Here is an 18,954-nt window from a genome sequence, read left to right as displayed (position 1 = left end):
TCCTGACTGTGCAGAAAAAAAAGCATTAGGTGTCCAATTCTGTTCCTGGAGGGCCCCTGTTCTGCAGAGTATTGCTCCAACACATTTGCCTGGAAGTGTCTAGTGAGTCTGGACTCTGAAGATCTTGATTACTTTGCTTCAGGAGTGTTTGATTAGGGTTGGAGCTAAACTCTGCAGGACAGGGGCCCTCCAGGAAAAGCATGTGTTCGCTCAGTATTGGGTTCCTCTTTTTATTGTTATAATAAAAATCTATTTTAAATCCACTTATTAATGTTAATAAATATGTCTATTAAACGTTTATTTTGTATTATTTATGTTATAATGGTATCAAAATATGCACAAACCCGATCCAAAAAAGTTGGGACACTGTACAAATTGTGAGTAAAAAAGGAATGGAATAATTTACAAATCTCATAAACTTATATTTTATTCACAATTTGTACAGTGTCCCAACTTTTTTGGAATCGGGTTTGTATGCAGGAGGTAAAAAAATACCCCTCAAGGCTCCCAAGAAGCAGACGAAGGAGATGGACAATGAAAGTTCAGGTTTCTGTTGAAGTATTTATTCATAAACACTGAGATTATGATTTGTGAACAGATAAGATACTTAGAGTTAAGTAATGACTATAGAGAACATGATTTTGAAATACTGCTTTATACATTTCCATTACCTGTTTGAACACCTGAGTGTGTTCCAGACATTCAGTATAGATTTTGAGTTTTTCTTTTGTCAACAAACTGTTTAATTTTCTTTCCATAGAAGGAGGTGGAATGAAGAAGTCTTGTGAAGAAATTAATGTGTTTTAGGCCCTGTCCACACGAAACGCGGTTATTTTTAAAACCCCAGCTTTTTCTACGCGGTTAGGCCGTTTGTCCACACGCAAACGCAGCACCAGGTCACTGAAACAGAACATTTGTGAAAACACCTGCCAGGGTGAAGATTTTCAAAAACTCCGGTTACAGTGTTATCGTGTAGACAGCGAAACCGGTGTTTTTGGCTTGTGACGTCGGAGCCTGCGCTGTTATCTCCGCCTACCGGAAACTTTTTCAGGCTTCTGATTGGCCAACATGGCTTTACGGTTGAGATTATATCGCCACCTGTTGGTTTGGCATGCTCTTGACAGTGCTTCATAGCATGCTTTTGCATTTTCATGTGGACGGAGATTTTTTTTTTAAACGGACGAAGGAAAAAATACCCGTGTACGTGTGGACATGGCCTTAGTGTATATTTGCTTGCCGTTCAAACCAACTTATGATTTGCATCCAAAAATTAGTTTTTAGTTACTTTATATTGCTCTTGTTAAGAAAACGTTAAGGAATAAAGTTTGTAATGACTGTAAATTCCGATTTCAGATGTTTAATGTCTTTGATTGTGAAACATTCATATGACATTCAAAACAACTGTACAATATCCAAACATTTCAAGTAAATCCAGTCTCATGTAAACATGTCCAGAAGTGTTCATAAAAGCTTATCCGTCTTTATATTCAGATCTCCAGAGTCAGTGTTTTCATGTCCATAAGATGTTCAGTCTCACAATAGCATTTCCAGTTAACCTAAACAGAAAATAAATCTTATGTTATTGTTTCTTTTCATCATGTGTTTTTAGTCACTGTGCTGCTGTTCATGTGTCTTACGTTTACGTTTAAGCTGCTTATGTTTTCTCTTCAGTTCCACCTCTACTGGATAGTGGTCACTCACTTTCAGTACCTGTAAAGACATTAAATCTGTGTTTTGAAAAATACTAAACTCATTCTGTAAGATAAATGTACAGTAATAACTGGTGTCTTTATGGTAAGTGTGATTAAATATCAGTTCAAATGTAAAATGATTCTTGTTTACATCCTCATCTGCCAGTTTGTAGGCCTTCTGGAAGTTGAATGGTTTTGCAGAGTTGGGAACAACAGCTTTCAGCATATCGTCTCCATATACCACAATCCTGTGCATGAACATATTAATGAGATGTGACTTAAAATCATATTTGTTCATATTTTTGTCATAGTGTAATTAATTACCGGTCATAAGTGTTGTCATTTCTGGTGCTGGCTGTGGTGTCCTCATCATCTGTGATCAGCCAATGGAAGTCCTTGTCACTCCTGATGCGGATTGTTTTCATTTCTTTACCAGACACGTAACTGCCGTCTGCATTGAAGTCCCCCAAAATCATGATGTTCTGTATGGATATGCTTTGTTTTCTAAACCATTCTTATATTACAACATTTATGCTGTTTATAAATGCAATGATGCATGGTATCTCATTATTCCATGTTCACACAAAAATAAAATGTTCTCAAAATATACTCATCCTCATGTAGATGAGTTTGTTTCTTCATAGGAACAGATTTGGAGAAATGTAGCATTACATCACTTGCTCACCAATGGATGCTCTGCATTGAGAGTCCAAACAGCTGATAAAAACATCACAATAATGCACAAGGTGTTTTTATTTCAACTACTTAAAAATATGAGTCCTTTATCCATTGCATTGCCTTGTGCAGTGAAAAAGTCATCTCGTCTGAATCAGGAGCGAAATATGCACCGTCTACAAGCAAAAACAGTTCTAAACAAACATGTCCATGAATTGTTCTCCAAATCTGATGAAGAAACAAACTCATCTACATCTTGCATGGCCTGAGGGTCAGTGCGTTTTTAGCACATTTTCATTTTTGAGTAAACTATTTCTTTAAGTGCAAATTTATTTCAATTAATAAATCCCATCTCAACCAATGGATGCTTGTCATAAAGGTATTGTAGTTGTGCATAATGGTTTACATCAGTCTTCCATTTCATCTTGACATTCTGAAACACGTCGTACAGTTCGTCAAGCTCCTTCACTGAATCCTCAGGCTTGGTGTGGACGGGCATCAGCACCAAATCTTCCAACACTGTTGAGACATGAACAAAATGAATAATTACAATAATTGATCTCCACACACAGCCTTTGTCACAGCCCAACCCAGAGATTCAATTATACATTAGCCAGTGACATTTATGTGTAATTTGTTTTTAACTGTCAATTGCATGAACTGGGAATTAAGTTATTACAAGGAAACACTACAAAGAAAAACACATTTCCTTATAGCTTTTATTAGCTCATAGTCACGGCCAGTAAAATTACATTGTGCATTAATGTGCCAAAATCACGAGACTGGTGCACCCATGATGTTAAACTGAAGTAATATGGTGTACTTTACCTGTTTTATGACATTTGAATCGCAGAACATACGGTTCTCTGGCGAAAGCATCTTCATCTCCAGGCTGATTGTCTTTGTATTGGTAAGACCCGACCAAATCCACCAGGTCGTCCCTTCATATTTAAAACAGACCATGTAGTTTAGTACAATAAATAAATAAAACTGATAGTCTTTAAATATTTCAATTTCAATTTCCACCCTAAGGTCCACTTATAATGTTAGCACAAGTTTGTGTGCTAATACAGTCATAATAAAGCAATAACCCCCATGAAGCCGTGGTTTACAGTGAATTTATAACAGCTAAGGGGCGTTGTTAGGCACGACGTGAAGCAGAGTGCCTCAAACCCCCTTAGCTGTTATACATTCACTGTAAACCACGGCTTCACGGGGCTTATTGCTTTTATAAAACGGTTATTCCATATAAGGTTTCACAGAATAAAACAGAGCAAATAAAGTGTAATGATATAAATAAAAACAGTATTCTTCCACCAAACAATGTAGTTCCTCAGAATCAGTTGTGGTTGCAACAAAGTGATTGCCGAGCAACACACAGAAGTAAACAAAGGTGTGTGTTTGTAGAGTAATTTACAACAGCTTCGAACGCGGCTCAGCCAATCAGAATCAAGCACCGGAACTCTCCGTTTTATATATTTGTTTTTATGACTTTTTATCACCCTCTGTCTGATCTTTAGAACTAAACAGACTGTTTTATTTTTTTATAGTCGCTGTGTCTAGACTATGAAAACGACAGAGAGAATTTCAAAGTGAATGGGCAGGGCAAGTCTTTAAATTCAGAATGAACGCCACCGACACGTAAAAATAGATTGTCATGTGTTGAAATGTGTTTATCTATCGAAAATCAGAAATTTAACTCAACGGTTGGGTTAGTCCATATTTGACCCAAAGTTGGGTTGAAACAACCCAGCATTTTTTAGAGTGAACATTCTCCATAGGTTCTCTTTAAGTTGTCACCAAAACAACTTCCTGCAATGGTCTACACTGTAAAAAATTACCGTGAATTTAACGGTAAAAGACTGTAAAAATGCTACAGTAAAAACCTGTTAAATGGTTAATGGTAAATTCCCCTACTATATACGGTGAAAATGAAAAACTGCATTGGACATCACATGTATTTACGGTAGTATGCCGTTTTTGGAAGTGAATAAGACTGTATAATTTACAGTGAATAACCGTAGATTGACATTCCCAGCATTTCCTGCATTACATTTCAAATTTGATGTTTTTTTGTTGAAATAACTATGTTTCTTCTTAGTTTTTTCTTATCAGTTTTGTATATCAGGGTTGTGTGTTACACCTAATGTTGTTAAATTAATGTTTATTGCATTATTTCAGTTTCATGTGTGTTACCATGATGATGTTTAGTGTTTGTGTGAATGACACTGTGCACCTTCTATATATGTTAGTATTTAAAAGCTGCTTGTGATGGGCTTTGGTTCATCATGTGACTTTCTCATCATCACCTGCATTTGGTGGTTATCAGTGTATTACAAGGTACAAAACAGATTTCAGTACTTCAATAGGTTGGTATATTAACATTATATCAGTTAATAAAATTACGGTATTTAACTGTAAATGTAAGTTAAAACCGTAAAACCTAAAACATTGCTACCGTATTTTTTACGGTAAAATTCCAGCATCCACAGCTGCCATTTTTTTACCGTAAATTTTACTGAATTTTTTTTTACAGTGTAGGGAGGTTCGTTTCTGGTTACAAAAATAATCTACACGGAACATTCTTATTTGGTTTCCTAAAAATAACCAAACAGGAACCAGATGGGAATGTTCTATATTGGCTGCACCCTCGTATAATTCAATACGGCCTCCATTCCAATTAAAAGTCTAATGCATCTTCAAAATCACGCAGTTACCTGTAGAGGAACATAAACTGTTCTTTGTAATTTCCCCTTCCCAGGCGTGTGCTGATCTCCAAGGTGTAATGGTGCGTCTTGTTGAACCTGTTGATGAGCAGTCAGCCATGGTTACTACTGTCATGTAATAACAGGGTTTTTCAAGAAAATTAAAACACACCTGTTTGACTCACTTATTCAGCTCTTTGAGAAAATTATCCACTGCATCTCCGCTAGAATCCACCACTTCGAGAATAACAATGATGTCATAGCGTGACACAATCTGAAGAAGGGAGCGACGTAGAAACAAACCATTAGCCTCATCGTCATCGTACCGTGCATGCTGCTCCTCCCGTGAGGGATTATCAGACATTAAGATAAATCTCATGTAATAGACTCATTCAAGATGTCAAATGCGATGTTTCGCGTGTATTTCTCATGACTCTGGACTTTCTGTAGGTGTGGACAGGCCTTACCTTGATCAGTGTTTTCAGCACAAACGGATCAGAGAGTTTTGATTTCCCAAATTTCTGGATGTTGAAAGAGGCGACCTTCATGATGCCTGTTCATCGTGAAATGAAAGAAACCAAATTAGAAGTTTATAAAGACACTTTCTGTAGAATAGAAATGCAAACCTACATAGAATGACAAATAGTAGAACTCATTTCAAGCCATGCCTATTGCATTCATGACATTTATACATTCATGAATGACTTTGTCATGCAGTTGTCAACAAATAAAGTGAAACACACTCTTTCTTCTTGTCTTAGAAAGCTGTTGCTATCACCGGAATCTTTTTTAAGCAATTACAAGTGGAAGAACCTGTTTCAGGAGTCGCCAGTGGTGTTTACTACAGGGTTGAGACAAGATAATCCCTTCTTGAAATGGTCAAACAACACCTTAAAATGTGTTTCTTGTTGTCGAGAAGGAAATGGACTACTAAATAGAGGCAGAAGAACATGTCTATTCATTCAAGATTCAAGAAAGGTCTGTGTGAGGCCATTTTAGTGACTTGGTGTCAGGCCAATAATTGATGCAGGAGGTCTTTATGCCCAGAGGGTTTCTCTGAATGCGGCAGAAATTAGTTCCAGTGCTCAGACGTTGCTAAGTGCACATCAAAGCAGCAAAATCGCCTATACATTCAAGCCACATATGGACGACAATCTGTTGTGAACATGACACCACCACCTGAAACCTTATTTGTGACAATGGCTGTAGTTTAAATCCAAAGTCATGGACTTATACAAAGTGTTTAAACATTCCACCTCATTCAACACCAAACATGCAGAGACAAGTTTAGGGGCTTCATTTACATGATTTCCAGTTTGTGTGTTTTTTTTAAATCAAGAAAAAAAGTGAATATTTTTGGAATTTTTGTGTAAAAACACAAGAACCTTCTCAGATGCTGTCTGGACACTTATAAATCTATTTTTAAAAATCAAAAAAATTAAGATAAAGATTTAAAGAGTCAAAGAACAAAACTTAACTTACCACAAATATTTATTTTGAATTTAAATTTTGAATTTAAATATGCTTTGACTGCTGAGATGATTACATTCATGCTGAGATTACATTGTCTGGATACTTGAAACAATTTATTACATTCTTAGAAAAATGGTACAAATTAAGATTGAAGGACTATAAGACTTACCTGAGCACTGGTCCAAAGATGCACTGAAAAAAAATTTGACTGTAGAGATTCCTAAAATCAGCTGCATTACTTATATTGGACACCTGTAACCTGATTGGCTAGATGCAGGAACCTGTCGAGAGATTTGGCCCTGCCCCAACTTGGACATCCCTCGAAACAACAAACGAGTTCCTCCCTCTGGGCAAACATTGACTCGGAAGTGGAATGCTGAAGCGAACAGGTGAGTTCAGACAATACAATCATCCTCATTACAGCCACAAAGCATTTCAAGTTGCACTGAAAGGTGGAGAAATAATTGTCAGGTTGGTCAGAAGGAGATATTTCAGTTTTTGAGCACCATGTAAACCTGTAAAGTAAGAAAAAAATCGAAAGAGCTTGTTTGCATCAGTTAGGTGTAACAGGAAGCTGCTGCCTTAAGGATGCAGTGTGCTTATTTTTTTGGAAATACATAGAAACTGAATTGCAAATTCTGCAGTTGAAGGTAGAAGATAAAGGAGACTCTGTCCTGGACATTAGTCAAAGTGGATATTGGTTAAATTATAACATAAGGTTAAATATTTCTCTACATAGATGCTATATTAGGTCCTTTGTGTTCACAACTGTCGTTGAGATGGAATTCATGTTCAGACAATCTAGGTGTGTTGTTGTTTTTTCCGCTTGACATGCAGTCTGTGCCTCCATAGCGAAGTGAAATATGACTACAGTAAAGACCGGTGAGCCAAAAACAACATTACAGCTGCAACAGGTTCAGAGGATTCGAGGAATTTAAAGAACAACAACAAAATCATGTCAGAAAAATGGCGGGAAATGTTTATTCAGGTTTCAATGGATACTAGTTATATAAATGCATAGCAAAATTATGTATGGCACTTGAAATTATTTAAATACATTAGATTGCTGCCAAAATGTGCATTCTGGGAAATCAAGGTCCAATTCAGGTTTAGATATTTACTTCCTTGCAGATCTTCTCTCTGTACATTTATTAAATCCAGTAGATTGCCATCAGAATATTGCATTCTAGGAATAAAGTCTGGAAATGGTGGAAACCGTTTATTCAGGTTTTGATAGTGTAAGGGAGTTTACAGTTAAGACCCAGGAACCATGATGAAGACCAGGAGTCGGAGATGCAATTAATTGAAGGAAAATTTACTGAAGAAAATAGTTTGCAGTTTCATCAGCAGAAGCCAGCTTCAACACTTGCGAGGAGTCCGTAGGCCGCTCTGCGTACAATCTTGAAAGAAAAAATGATGAGGATGAATATGTTTATTGCAGCATAGCAGTGACAATCTACATGTAGTACCTTGGGTTCAGAATGAACCAGTTTACTACTCTTCATGTAAATGACGTTGCTCCTGATGTAACAGCTGTAGTCTGTATGTTAATTAAGTTCTGACACCCCTTTGTCTGAGATAGGTCTCAGTGTCCCATTCCCATTCTACAATTGATCACCATTTGCTCAGGATGTGATCATCCCAAATGGTTCAGAAACAACCTAACTGTTAACTTTCTTTTTCTCTATAATATTTAAGCCATTTTGGGAAATGAGCATGAACAAACATCTATTGTGGAGTGGAATCTGGGTCGGGTCAGTTTCTTACAATTTCAATACATCATGCAATTGAACTCCAACAGAGGTCACCAATGTCATTACTTGGGTAAAAAGGATACTGATTGGTTCAACTGTAGAAAAATTAGATTAGAGTTCACAAGCAATATCTCACTCCCAAGATGTATATCTGCCACCCAATGCATCAGGGTGTTGGAAGACGTCCAGCATTCCACCCTAAGTGCCGCTATGAATGTCCCCAGAGACTGGAACTGCACAGACAGATACCAACACACACACACACATAGAGAATACGCAGCTTCTTCAAGGCTGGGTTGTTCAAACCCAAGCTCTAATCAGGAACTTTCCCAAACATCCAGATACGCATGAAGTACTTTTTGTCAGCTAGAATTTTAGACAATATTGTTCACTATTTCATAATGTTTAAAGACGATAAATATAATTAATATAAATAAATTATTTAATTATAAATTGGTCATGCAAATTAGACGCCTAATGACCTTTGTGACCTAAACTGTCATAGAAAGTCCGAAGAGTAAATGTATGTTTTAATGTGTTGGGTGCTTTTCTCAAACCAAGGAGAGAGCACATTCAAGTGAGAAGACATGTATTTCTATACTATTCAATTTTCAGATGGTGGAGTCCTTCAAATCATTTATTTTTTGAAGAATAATATTAATTAACAACAAACCACTCGAAAGGATATTTAATGAAGCGGCAGTGGATTCCAGAATCCACCACTTCAATAGATAGACAGACAGACAGACAGAAAGACAGACCGATCGATAGATAGATAGATAGATAGACAGACAGACAGATAGACAGACAGACAGACCGATCGATAGATCGATTGATCGATCGATCGATAGATAGACAGACAGATAGACAGACAGATAGATAGATAGACAGATAGATAGATAGATAGATAGATAGACAGATAGATAGACAGATAGCAAAATTACATGAAATTATTTCATTTTTTAAATATAGTAAATTGCCATCAAATTATTGCATTCTGGGAAACCAACACTGTAAAATCCAATAGTTTACCTTAGATTTAATTAGTTATGTTTACTTAATTGTTATACTTACTAGGTTTTATTAAGTTACAGCTACTTTCAAGGCAAATAAAACAATTTACTTACTGTTTTGAGTGAAACTTACTTAAAATATTCAAGTAGCCACAAAGGAACCAATGATATTAATAAAGCAGTGAGAGGCAGCAGTGCATTAATATGTTGCTAATGTGCAACATAACAACAGCAGAAGAAGAAAAGAAAACCAGTCTTAATAGACTTTTCACCCATTTCCTCCATGTCTGCAGTTATCTTTCACTAGTTGCATTCACTCGTTTCCCAAAGTCATCGTGAATGTTTAATTTTTAATACAACTGAAATATTTGAGAGAACATCACATAAGCTAACTTCATAAATTGATGTTGATTTTCCTCAAATGTTTTTTTTAAACTCACCATTATAGTGATTAGTGTTCCCTTTGGTTGGGCACTTGGAACTTGGTTTATGGTACTATAATTATCTTCCTGTTAGTGCAGTAATGCATGGTGAAGTTAGAGTTAATTGATTTCAAAGGAAGAAAAGTAATAAATAGGGTGCTTATAGAAGGTGACCTATCTTCCAAATTAAAGCATTACTGTATTTTTTGTGTTTATTAATTAACTTTTTCAAATTTCAGTTTTCATGAATACCTTGCATGCTTTTAATTTGGTTTATATAATCCTTAAATAGTGTGTGGTATAATGCTAAAGTCACACACAGACTTAAACATTCAGCACGTGAATCACAACAATGGTAACAATTCAATTTCATTTATTTTCATTAATTGTAACAATAACCATTTTATTTCCTCTTTTTGTTGTGCTACTACTGACACAAGACAGCAAATAAAATTGTCAAATAAAATCAACAACTGTAAAACAAAGCAACTGCATAATTTATTCATGCCGCAATGCACTCTGGGAGTCAGTGAGTAGCTATACTAAGTCATGAGTAAACCTAAATGAAAGGATCAAGTACCCCCTACAGCTCTTTTTTAGTTACTAGAACTCTCGTGTAAGTAAACTATACTAACTAAGCATTTGTCAGTACAACATACTATTACTATTTCACTTTACTTAGTTTTTTCAAGGCAATCGGTTTGCATGCTTTTTTTAAGTAAGCCCAACTAATTAGATTTTACAGTGAAGGTCAAATTCATTAGGAATGAACTTGTTTTAAGCGAATACTTCATTTGCAAAGCATATAGGGAAATTGGGTGGTTCTGAAGTAAAAGCTAGTGGCATTTTGACATATTTAAAAAAATAAAGTGCATCAAGTGCTCCAGCAGGTTTGAGTCTGAACTGCACTATTATCCTGGTATCCTGATGGGTGAGGTTTCACAAATGCAAATTCAATCAAAAAGGCTCTTCTGTCTTATACCTCCAGTCAAGCCTGCTATAAATTACTATAGAAATGACACTAGCGAAGAGAAGGTCTGTTATTAATCAGTGAGGCCTCTACTTCTACATTTTTCGAGACATCTGTGCGACAGAAACCCTATCTGATTTAAAACAGGAAGTAGGCACGTCCTGTTTTCAAATGAGCAGACATACATTATTTACTAGCTGCCTAACGGACAACACAGGAAAACGAGACATCAGAGTACACAAAAGCTTCGGTAAGAGCTGATTATTTATGTGTTTACTTCTAGAAAAAACAAATGTAAATACAGGTGCATCTCATTAAATTAGAATGTCGTGGAAAAGTTCATTTATTTCAGTAATTCAACTCAAATTGTGAAACTCGTGTATTAAATAAATTCAGTGCACACAGACTGAAGTAGTTTAAGTCTTTGGTTCTTTTAATTGTGATGATTTTGGCTCACATTTCACAAAAACCCACCAATTCACTACATAAAACATTTAATTTATATATAATATAACATATATATAACGGTTTTTTTTTTACATTTAAACAATATCGAAGATGATTCTTGAATGTGTTAATAGTGTTTTCACTTCATACTGGCGCATTGGAGCTTCTTTCAATTCTTAGATGAATTTATTTAATTAAAACTTTGTGTTGTTTTGAGTACATTTTGTTTTTGAACTTTCAAAATGAAACTCACTGTGGTTTTCTTACTGTCTCTACCGGATCTGCTGTGGTGCTGCATAATCTGACATGTCAGCTCTTTATAAACTACAAGGTTTTCCTGTGTACGAACAATGGATACTTAAATTGTCTGTTAAACTTCCTTCGGCGATTTACAACAGGAAAATGGTATAGAAATTCCTCTGATTATAAGTTTGCATGATGTACCGAACAGACCTGAAAACATGAAGCCAGTCTGAAGTGTTGTTGTCTTGAAACTCGTATCACTTTGTGATGGTTTTCACTTTCTTAAGGCCGACACCATGAAGATCGCATCTTTTAACATCAGACGTATGGGTCCAAGCAAGCTGTCAGACCAAAATATTGTAAAATATCTCATTAAAGTGAGTTTATAATCTGACGGTTTAAGAAAATCATAGTAAAAGCTCAGAAGTATTATTAAAACAGACCACAACTGTTTTTGAACTTTCAAAATGAAACTCACTGTGGTTTTCTTACTGTCTCTACCGGATCTGCTGTGGTGCTGCATAATCTGACATGTCAGCTCTTTATAAACTACAAGGTTTTCCTGTGTACGAACAATGGATACTTAAATTGTCTGTTAAACTTCCTTCGGCGATTTACAACAGGAAAATGGTATAGAAATTCCTCTGATTATAAGTTTGCATGATGTACCGAACAGACCTGAAAACATGAAGCCAGTCTGAAGTGTTGTTGTCGTGAAACTCGTATCACTTTGTGATGGTTTTCACTTTCTTAAGGCCGACACCATGAAGATCGCATCTTTTAACATCAGACGTATGGGTCCAAGCAAGCTGTCAGACCAAAATATTGTAAAATATCTCATTAAGGTGAGTTTATAATCTGACGGTTTAAGAAAATCGCATAGTAAAAGCTCAGAAGTATTATTAAAACAGACCACAACACTCTTTCCTAGATCTTCTCTCGGTACAGTATAATCATTCTTCTTGAGGTGGTGGACAAATCGGGCAAATCTATAGCCAAATTTCTCCAGGAGCTCAACAGCACCAGGTCTGTATGAACCTTCAGAGATTCTCTTCACCATAACTGTAAAAAAAATCCGTAAAATTTACGGTAAAAAACGGCAAAATATTGTAAAATATCTCATTAAGGTGAGTTTATAATCTGACGGTTTAAGAAAATCGCATAGTAAAAGCTCAGAAGTATTATTAAAACAGACCACAACACTCTTTCCTAGATCTTCTCTCGGTACAGTATAATCATTCTTCTTGAGGTGGTGGACAAATCGGGCAAATCTATAGCCAAATTTCTCCAGGAGCTCAACAGCACCAGGTCTGTATGAACCTTCAGAGATTCTCTTCACCATAAAAATTCAGTAAAATTTACGGTAAAAAAACGGCAACTGTGGTTGCCCGAATTTTACCGTAAAAACTACGGTAGCAACGTTTTAGGTTTTACGGTTTTAACTTAAATTTACAGTAAAATACCGTAATTTCATTAACTGATATAATGTTAATATACCAAACTATTGAAGTACTGAAATCTGTTTTGTACCTTTGTAATACACTGATAACCACCAAATGCAGGAGGTGATGAGAAAGTCACATGATGAACCAAAGCCCATCACAAGCAGCTTTTAAATAATAACATATATAGAAGGTGCACAGTGTCATTCACACAAACACCAAACACCATCAGGGTGACACACATGAAACTGAAATGATGCAATAAACATTCATTTAACAACATTAGGTGTAACACACAACCCTAATATACAAAACTGATAAGAAAAAAAACTAAGAAGAAACAGTTATTTTAACAAAAAAACATCAAATTTGAAAATTTGGGAATTCTGGGAATGTCAATTTCACTGTAAATTATACGGTCTTTTTCACTTCCAAAAACGGTATACTACCGTAAAATGTCCAATACAGTTTTTCACCGTATATAGTAGGGGAATTTACCATTAACCATTTAACAGGTTTATACTGTAGCATTTTTAGTCTTTTACAGTTAAATTCACGGTCATTTTTTACAGTGGTATAGCTCAAAAGCCTAAACTCAGCCCAAATTTAATGTTTTTTTCCCCCACAGAGCTAATAAGAAACGTCCCTTCACTATGGTGGGAAGCTCCAGGCTGGGACGGACTCTTTATAAGGAACAGTTTGTCTGTTTCTACAGGTACAACATGTAGAAAATTTGTGTAAATTATGTTTTCAGCATTAAAATGGGAGCAAAAAAACGAAAGGATCGAATCATGCATTTCAAAATTTTGTAGCATTTGATACATCTTCCGTTTCCCTTAATGAAATTAGATGTTTAATTATGAATAGTCATACATGTTGAAAACACATTTTATTTTTTTGCTCATTTCTAACAGAAAAGATGAGGCCGAACTGGTCGACACGTACCAATACGAAGACAATCAAGTGGGTGACGAGGACGCTTTCTCTCGAGAGCCCTTCATCTTGCGTTTCCGCTGTAAACACACAGGTAACCTCAGTTAAACCTTGGACCAGTGCATTCAATTTCTGCACCAACTCTAGACTAAAAAGTCTTCAGTGATAACATGACATACTTCACCCAAAATGAAAAGTCTGGGTTCATTTACTCACCCTTATGTGGTCCTGTGTTCTTCTATTCAATGGGATTTGGAGCTTTCAACATTATGACGAATGGGAACTGAAACTTCATCAAAAGATGTAAAACCACCATAAAAGTGGTCTAATATAACTTATTTGAGAAACTGACCAAAACTGAAGTCATTATTCATTCGTTCATTGTAATTGCATGTTCCTACACAACCATAAATGTTTCAGGAGGTTGACCACATGAGGCCAATTATAGTCATTTTTGTCTATTACAGTGCTAAAAGATTTGGTGTTGATCCCTGTTCACACAAAGCCCAAAGACTCACAGAAGGAACTGGATGAACTATACGACGTCTTTCGGCATGTCATGGATATATGGAAAACGGATGTGAGTTGACACCTATGCAACCACAACACATTCCAGAGGAAATCTATAGTTTTCTTTGTTTTGGATAAAGCCTCTGCCGAATGTGTGAATGTACACATTCACAGGAATTGAGTGGATTTACCTTAGTTTATCTAAAGTGGAGATGCATTTTTGCCCAGCTAAAATACACAAGTGAGCTCTATAGTTTGGCCAAACATTGATTAGAGTTTGAGAGAAAGCTCTAACTGTCTTACAGAACGTCATGATCCTTGGTGACTTCAACGCGGACGGTGCCTATGTCTCCAAGAAGAAGATGAAGACCATCAGGATCCGCAGTGATCCCAATTTCCACTGGCTGATTGGGGACGATGTGGACACCACAGTTATCCAGTCCAACGACCACACCTACGACAGGTGAGGTGAAGAAATATAAATGTACTCACCTTTCATCTGCTGCCTGATCCAACAACAGCAAATAGAGTCCCAATTTATTTCTGATGTCGTTCACACTCATGCACTACTAACCAGTGCTACAAATGGATTCAGATCTTCCACTTTGATGTGTTCACGGACAGCCTCAAACTGCTGAGGCATGGTGCGATGTGACAAAACTCACACACACACACAGTGTAGACAGGGCGTAGGCACCATATTGAAAATGCGAGGCTGTGAAGGATAGACTTACAGGGCCAGATTTACTAACAGCTTGCACAGTCAGGATTAACATTAGTGATGAATAAGGCTGACCTTATTGCATATGCATTTGTAGGAGTTTCCCTTTCCAGTCACAACATATATGGGAAGAGAGTATTTTAAAGGGATAGTTCACCCAAAAAAATTCTGTCATTCATTACTCACCCTCATGTTGGATTCAGATCTTCCACTTTGATGTGTTCACGGACAGCCTCAAACTGCTGAGGCATGGTGCGATGTGACAAAACTCACACACACACACAGTGTAGACAGGGCGTAGGCACCATATTGAAAATGCGAGGCTGTGAAGGATAGACTTACAGGGCCAGATTTACTAAGAGCTTGCACAGTCAGGATTAACATTAGTGATGAATAAGGCTGACCTTATTGCATATGCATTTGTAGGAGTTTCCCTTTCCAGTCACAACATATATGGGAAGAGAGTATTTTAAAGGGATAGTTCACCCAAAAAAATTCTGTCATTCATTACTCACCCTCATGCTGTTCCAAACCCGTTAGACCTTCATTCATCTTCGGAACACATATTAAGTAGGGATGTAACGATTCACTCAACTCATGATTCGATTCACGATTTTGATTTCACGATTCGATTTTCTCGTGATTTTTTTTTAACAAAATGAGACTGAAGACAAATTATGCAGTAAATGAAAAGGTGTGCTTATATTAGGCTATTGCTGCCAGTGTTGGGGGTAACGCATTACAAGTAACGCGAGTTACGTAATCAGATTACTTTTTTCAAGTAACTAGTAAAGTAACGCATTACTTTTTAACTTACAAGAGAATATCTGAGAATCTCTTTTTTTTTCCCAATTTATTTATTGACAGCTCTCCTGTCCCCATGTTGAGAGAAATCAGAAGATGTTGCTGTAGTTCTAAAATAAATATGAATATGCATTAATTCATCTCACTAACAACAACAAAAAACAGATTCCGTATTCCTCATAATGAATAAAAATAATGCTCAGAATATGACGCAGACCTGCAATAATTAAATGTTAAACAACACAAATATCCTTTATGTATTTAATCCCACAACAGAATGGTCTGACTTTAGTTTTGTGAAACTTTACATAAACATATCTGAACGAAAGGAGCTGAATGAGACGCAGATTCACTCTCTGCCAGCAGGTGGCGCTTATGAACAGCAATGATTTAGTGTTTCCTGGGTTACCGCTGTAAACAAAGCAAAGCTTGTGCTTATAAACTCTACTTTAATATGTATCGTTTAGAGGCAAGATGAAAAGAGAATGCCATCTAAACTTTTCTAAAGACAGTCAGTTCCCCTCAGAAGAACATTCATATAAACTTCTACCCCAATTGTATCGCGATTTGCTCCCGATTTGAATCGTTCGTCACATATTTGAATCGATTTTCAACTGGCTCGTGGTTAATCGTTACATCCCTAATATTAAGATGATTTTGATGAAAGTCGAGAGCTTTCTGACCCTCCATAGACAGCAAGGGAACTACCTTGTTCAAGGCTGAGAAACGTTGTAAGGACATCGTTAAAATAGTCCAGTGACATCAGTGGTTCAACCTCAATTTTATGAAGCTAGGAGAATACTTTTTATGTGCAAAGAAAACAAAAATACTGACTTAATTCAACAATTTCTTCTTTTCCTGCCAGTCTCCACAACAAAGTATTCTCGTAGCTTCATAAATTTAAAGTTTAACCACCAATATCACATGGACTATTTTAATGATGTCCTTACTACCTTTCTGGGCCTTGAACGTGGTAGTTCCCTTGCTATCTATGCAGGGTCAGAAAGCTCAAAAATATCTTATGAACACAGGTCTTAAGGGTTTGGAACGACATATGGGTGAGCAATTACCCAGATAGCACACGTACGTCTGCAAGACGTCTGTTGAAGATCACTTGATCTGGAAAGCATCTGCTGTGAACAAACATCTGACAGACGTCTCTTAGATGTCAGTTTTACATACATTCTAAATCATAAACATCTTAAAGACATCTAATAAACGTCTATTTGACATCTGATAGGAAATGTCCCATAGACGTATTGCAGATGAGCAAACACTTGAAAAAATACGTCTTGTAGACGTCAAATAGACCTCTTCGTGATGTAAGTGTGATATCAGGGTAATGACAGAATTTTCATTTTTCAGTGAACTATCCCTTTCCATAAATTATAAAAGTTTATTTTGTTTGTATGTTTGTGGTAGGTAGTTTATTAATATTTGCACCATTATTTAACGCCCCAAAAAAGCATGTCTTTACCTATTTTGTACCTTTTATCATCTGCACAGTTTGTCTGCAACTCTATGCTAATTTGCTCTGCTCTTGGTAGATTGTGTTGGTCATTCTGGAAATGCGCTGGCTGCGTCTGTGTTCTTTAATTTGCCCATTGTCTGTCACCCGCAGAACTTTGCACTCCCATCAGCGCTTTTATGGGATTGTGCTCTCACGCTAATTCGCACTGTTTAGTAAATCTGGCCTACAGTCTGTACAATAGCACGCATTGTATAAAGTTCCTAGATCGCAGAATTTTCAAATCTTTTTTAATGAAATTTTTCTCCACTGAACGTTTCTTTTCTGAAAAGGCATTTCGTCAGCTGAACAATTGGTATGTTGTTAAATAACAGTACAATCCATTGAACACACTGGATTTCTGTCCTTCACAGTGGCCTTTTCATTCATGTCAGCAACTAAACATTGAGCTACCCTGACTAAAGTTATATTGTCTGTTGTCAGAAGTAGCGCAAGAGCCTGGAGTACTTTGGATATAGAACAGGGCATCATTGTGTAGACTGAATCACTGATTATATTAAGTTCTATGGACTTTTGTCGAATAGCGTCCTGCAACTCAAATCCGGTGTAGACATTGTTTTGAAATAATTACTATTAATTAAAAGATGAGCAAACCATTGCTTAGATTTAACTAGAAGCCTTAGAGGGCAAGGGTTTTCAACTAAAAATGCAAAACATTTCTTTGGCCATTTATTTACAGGAAAACTGCATTTTGGGGGCCTGAAAGTGCAAACTTTTGAAAACGGGTTTCAAAGTGCATGTTCATGCACAGTATTGTGCATGAAAACAATACTGTAATGAACTTAGTGTAAACTACAAGAACACAAAATTGTGAAAATTGTACACAAAAGTCTTCAAAAATGCAAAGGATTTCAGTTTTGGTACATTGTTGTTGTGTAAACATACCCTAAAAGGACAGGTCAGTCTGCCAGTCAAGCTTCGGAAAATGTTGATGGCAAATATTTTTTCTAGGATTGTGGTGTATAAGGACGACATGTTAAAAGCTATTGTTCCAAGATCTGCAAAACCTTTCAACTTCCAGGAAGCCTACAAACTTTCAGATGAAACTGTGAGTATATTAATTACATTAGTCAAAATTTTTTTTTTTAATAAATGTGAGGTTCGAATACAGATTAGAAAATAATATATTAATATGATTAATCTACGGCAGGCCCTGGACATCAGTGATCATTACCCAGTGGAGGTGAGTCTGAAGAAATCATCTGCGGCAAAGACCAGCGGCAAAGCCAAAACACAGAAACGCAAAGCATGATGGGATGCCGATGCACACTGTATGGGATCTTAACTTCATTCTACTGAGGGAGAGATGCTACCTCTTCATAAGATAATTCAGGCATTAAAAATAATTTAAAAGCAGTTATCTTTTCATGCTAATTTAATGAAATTTACATTTCAATATAGTTCACATGCTTATAAATGTTTGAAATGACTGTGAAATCTCAAAATAAACTTTTCATTTTTATTTTATTTAATGTCATTTTTCCAACAAGCTTATTATTTCATGCCTAAAGTGTTAATAAATGTGTTAGTTTGCACAGCTGGATACAACCACTAATTGGTAGCAAATTAATTAAAGAAATTCTATTTTAACACAAGAACTACTGTACTGTACAAACAATGCAT

General features: G+C 36.3%; 2 protein-coding genes and 1 long non-coding RNA gene across 4 annotated transcripts; 2 read left to right on the top strand and 1 right to left on the bottom strand.

Moving 5' to 3' along the window:
- Window positions 1–1,493: 1,493 nt before the first annotated feature.
- On the bottom strand, window positions 1,494–6,755 carry dnase1l4.1 (deoxyribonuclease 1 like 4, tandem duplicate 1). Of its 2 annotated transcripts, XM_016251771.1 has the most exons (10): window positions 6,714–6,755; window positions 5,539–5,624; window positions 5,257–5,345; window positions 5,084–5,170; window positions 3,195–3,307; window positions 2,773–2,885; window positions 2,016–2,173; window positions 1,843–1,939; window positions 1,638–1,710; window positions 1,494–1,556 (listed from the first exon to the last, which is right to left on the bottom strand). In XM_016251771.1, exons 2-10 carry the CDS (start codon window positions 5,617–5,619, stop codon window positions 1,552–1,554), a joined length of 816 nt encoding a protein of 271 aa, XP_016107257.1. In that variant the 5' UTR covers window positions 5,620–5,624; window positions 6,714–6,755; the 3' UTR covers window positions 1,494–1,551. The 2 variants fall into 2 exon arrangements, with proteins under 2 accessions (XP_016107257.1, XP_016107256.1); XM_016251770.1 differs by lacking the exon at window positions 1,494–1,556 and having other exon boundaries at window positions 1,557–1,710.
- Window positions 6,756–6,874: 119 nt separating this feature from the next.
- On the top strand, window positions 6,875–11,759 carry LOC107566353 (uncharacterized). The gene is made up of 3 exons (XR_001606497.1): window positions 6,875–6,933; window positions 10,813–10,953; window positions 11,681–11,759. It is a non-coding gene; the product is annotated as an uncharacterized lncRNA (long non-coding RNA).
- Window positions 11,760–11,910: 151 nt separating this feature from the next.
- Window positions 11,911–18,783, top strand: LOC107566352 (deoxyribonuclease gamma-like). The gene is made up of 9 exons (XM_016251772.1): window positions 11,911–12,023; window positions 12,149–12,238; window positions 12,325–12,419; window positions 13,464–13,550; window positions 13,750–13,862; window positions 14,236–14,348; window positions 14,584–14,741; window positions 18,283–18,379; window positions 18,482–18,783. Exons 1-9 carry the CDS (start codon window positions 11,925–11,927, stop codon window positions 18,581–18,583), a joined length of 954 nt encoding a protein of 317 aa, XP_016107258.1. The 5' UTR covers window positions 11,911–11,924; the 3' UTR covers window positions 18,584–18,783.
- Window positions 18,784–18,954: the final 171 nt, after the last annotated feature.

Source organism: Sinocyclocheilus grahami, unplaced genomic scaffold (genome assembly GCF_001515645.1).
Source record: "Sinocyclocheilus grahami isolate Dianchi unplaced genomic scaffold, SAMN03320097.WGS_v1.1 scaffold1070.1, whole genome shotgun sequence".
Taxonomy (NCBI): domain Eukaryota; kingdom Metazoa; phylum Chordata; class Actinopteri; order Cypriniformes; family Cyprinidae; genus Sinocyclocheilus; species Sinocyclocheilus grahami.
Note: the sequence above shows the minus strand (reverse complement) of the source record. Positions and strands in the feature narration are given on the sequence as shown.

Excerpts from the sequence above, each read along its gene's own strand:
- dnase1l4.1 (XM_016251770.1), bottom strand. The coding sequence starts at position 5,619 with ATGAAGGTCGCCTCTTTCAACATCCAGAAATTTGGGAAATCAAAACTC. Across the intron at positions 5,171-5,256 it reads TTTCTCAAAGAGCTGAATAA|GTTCAACAAGACGCACCATT; the intron begins GTGAGTCAAACA and ends GCTCATCAACAG. Across the intron at positions 2,886-3,194 it reads ATTCAAATGTCATAAAACAG|TGTTGGAAGATTTGGTGCTG; the intron begins GTAAAGTACACC and ends ATGTCTCAACAG.
- LOC107566352 (XM_016251772.1), top strand. The coding sequence starts at position 11,925 with ATGTCAGCTCTTTATAAACTACAAGGTTTTCCTGTGTACGAACAATGG. Across the intron at positions 12,024-12,148 it reads CGATTTACAACAGGAAAATG|GCCGACACCATGAAGATCGC; the intron begins GTATAGAAATTC and ends CACTTTCTTAAG. Across the intron at positions 14,742-18,282 it reads AACGACCACACCTACGACAG|GATTGTGGTGTATAAGGACG; the intron begins GTGAGGTGAAGA and ends TATTTTTTCTAG.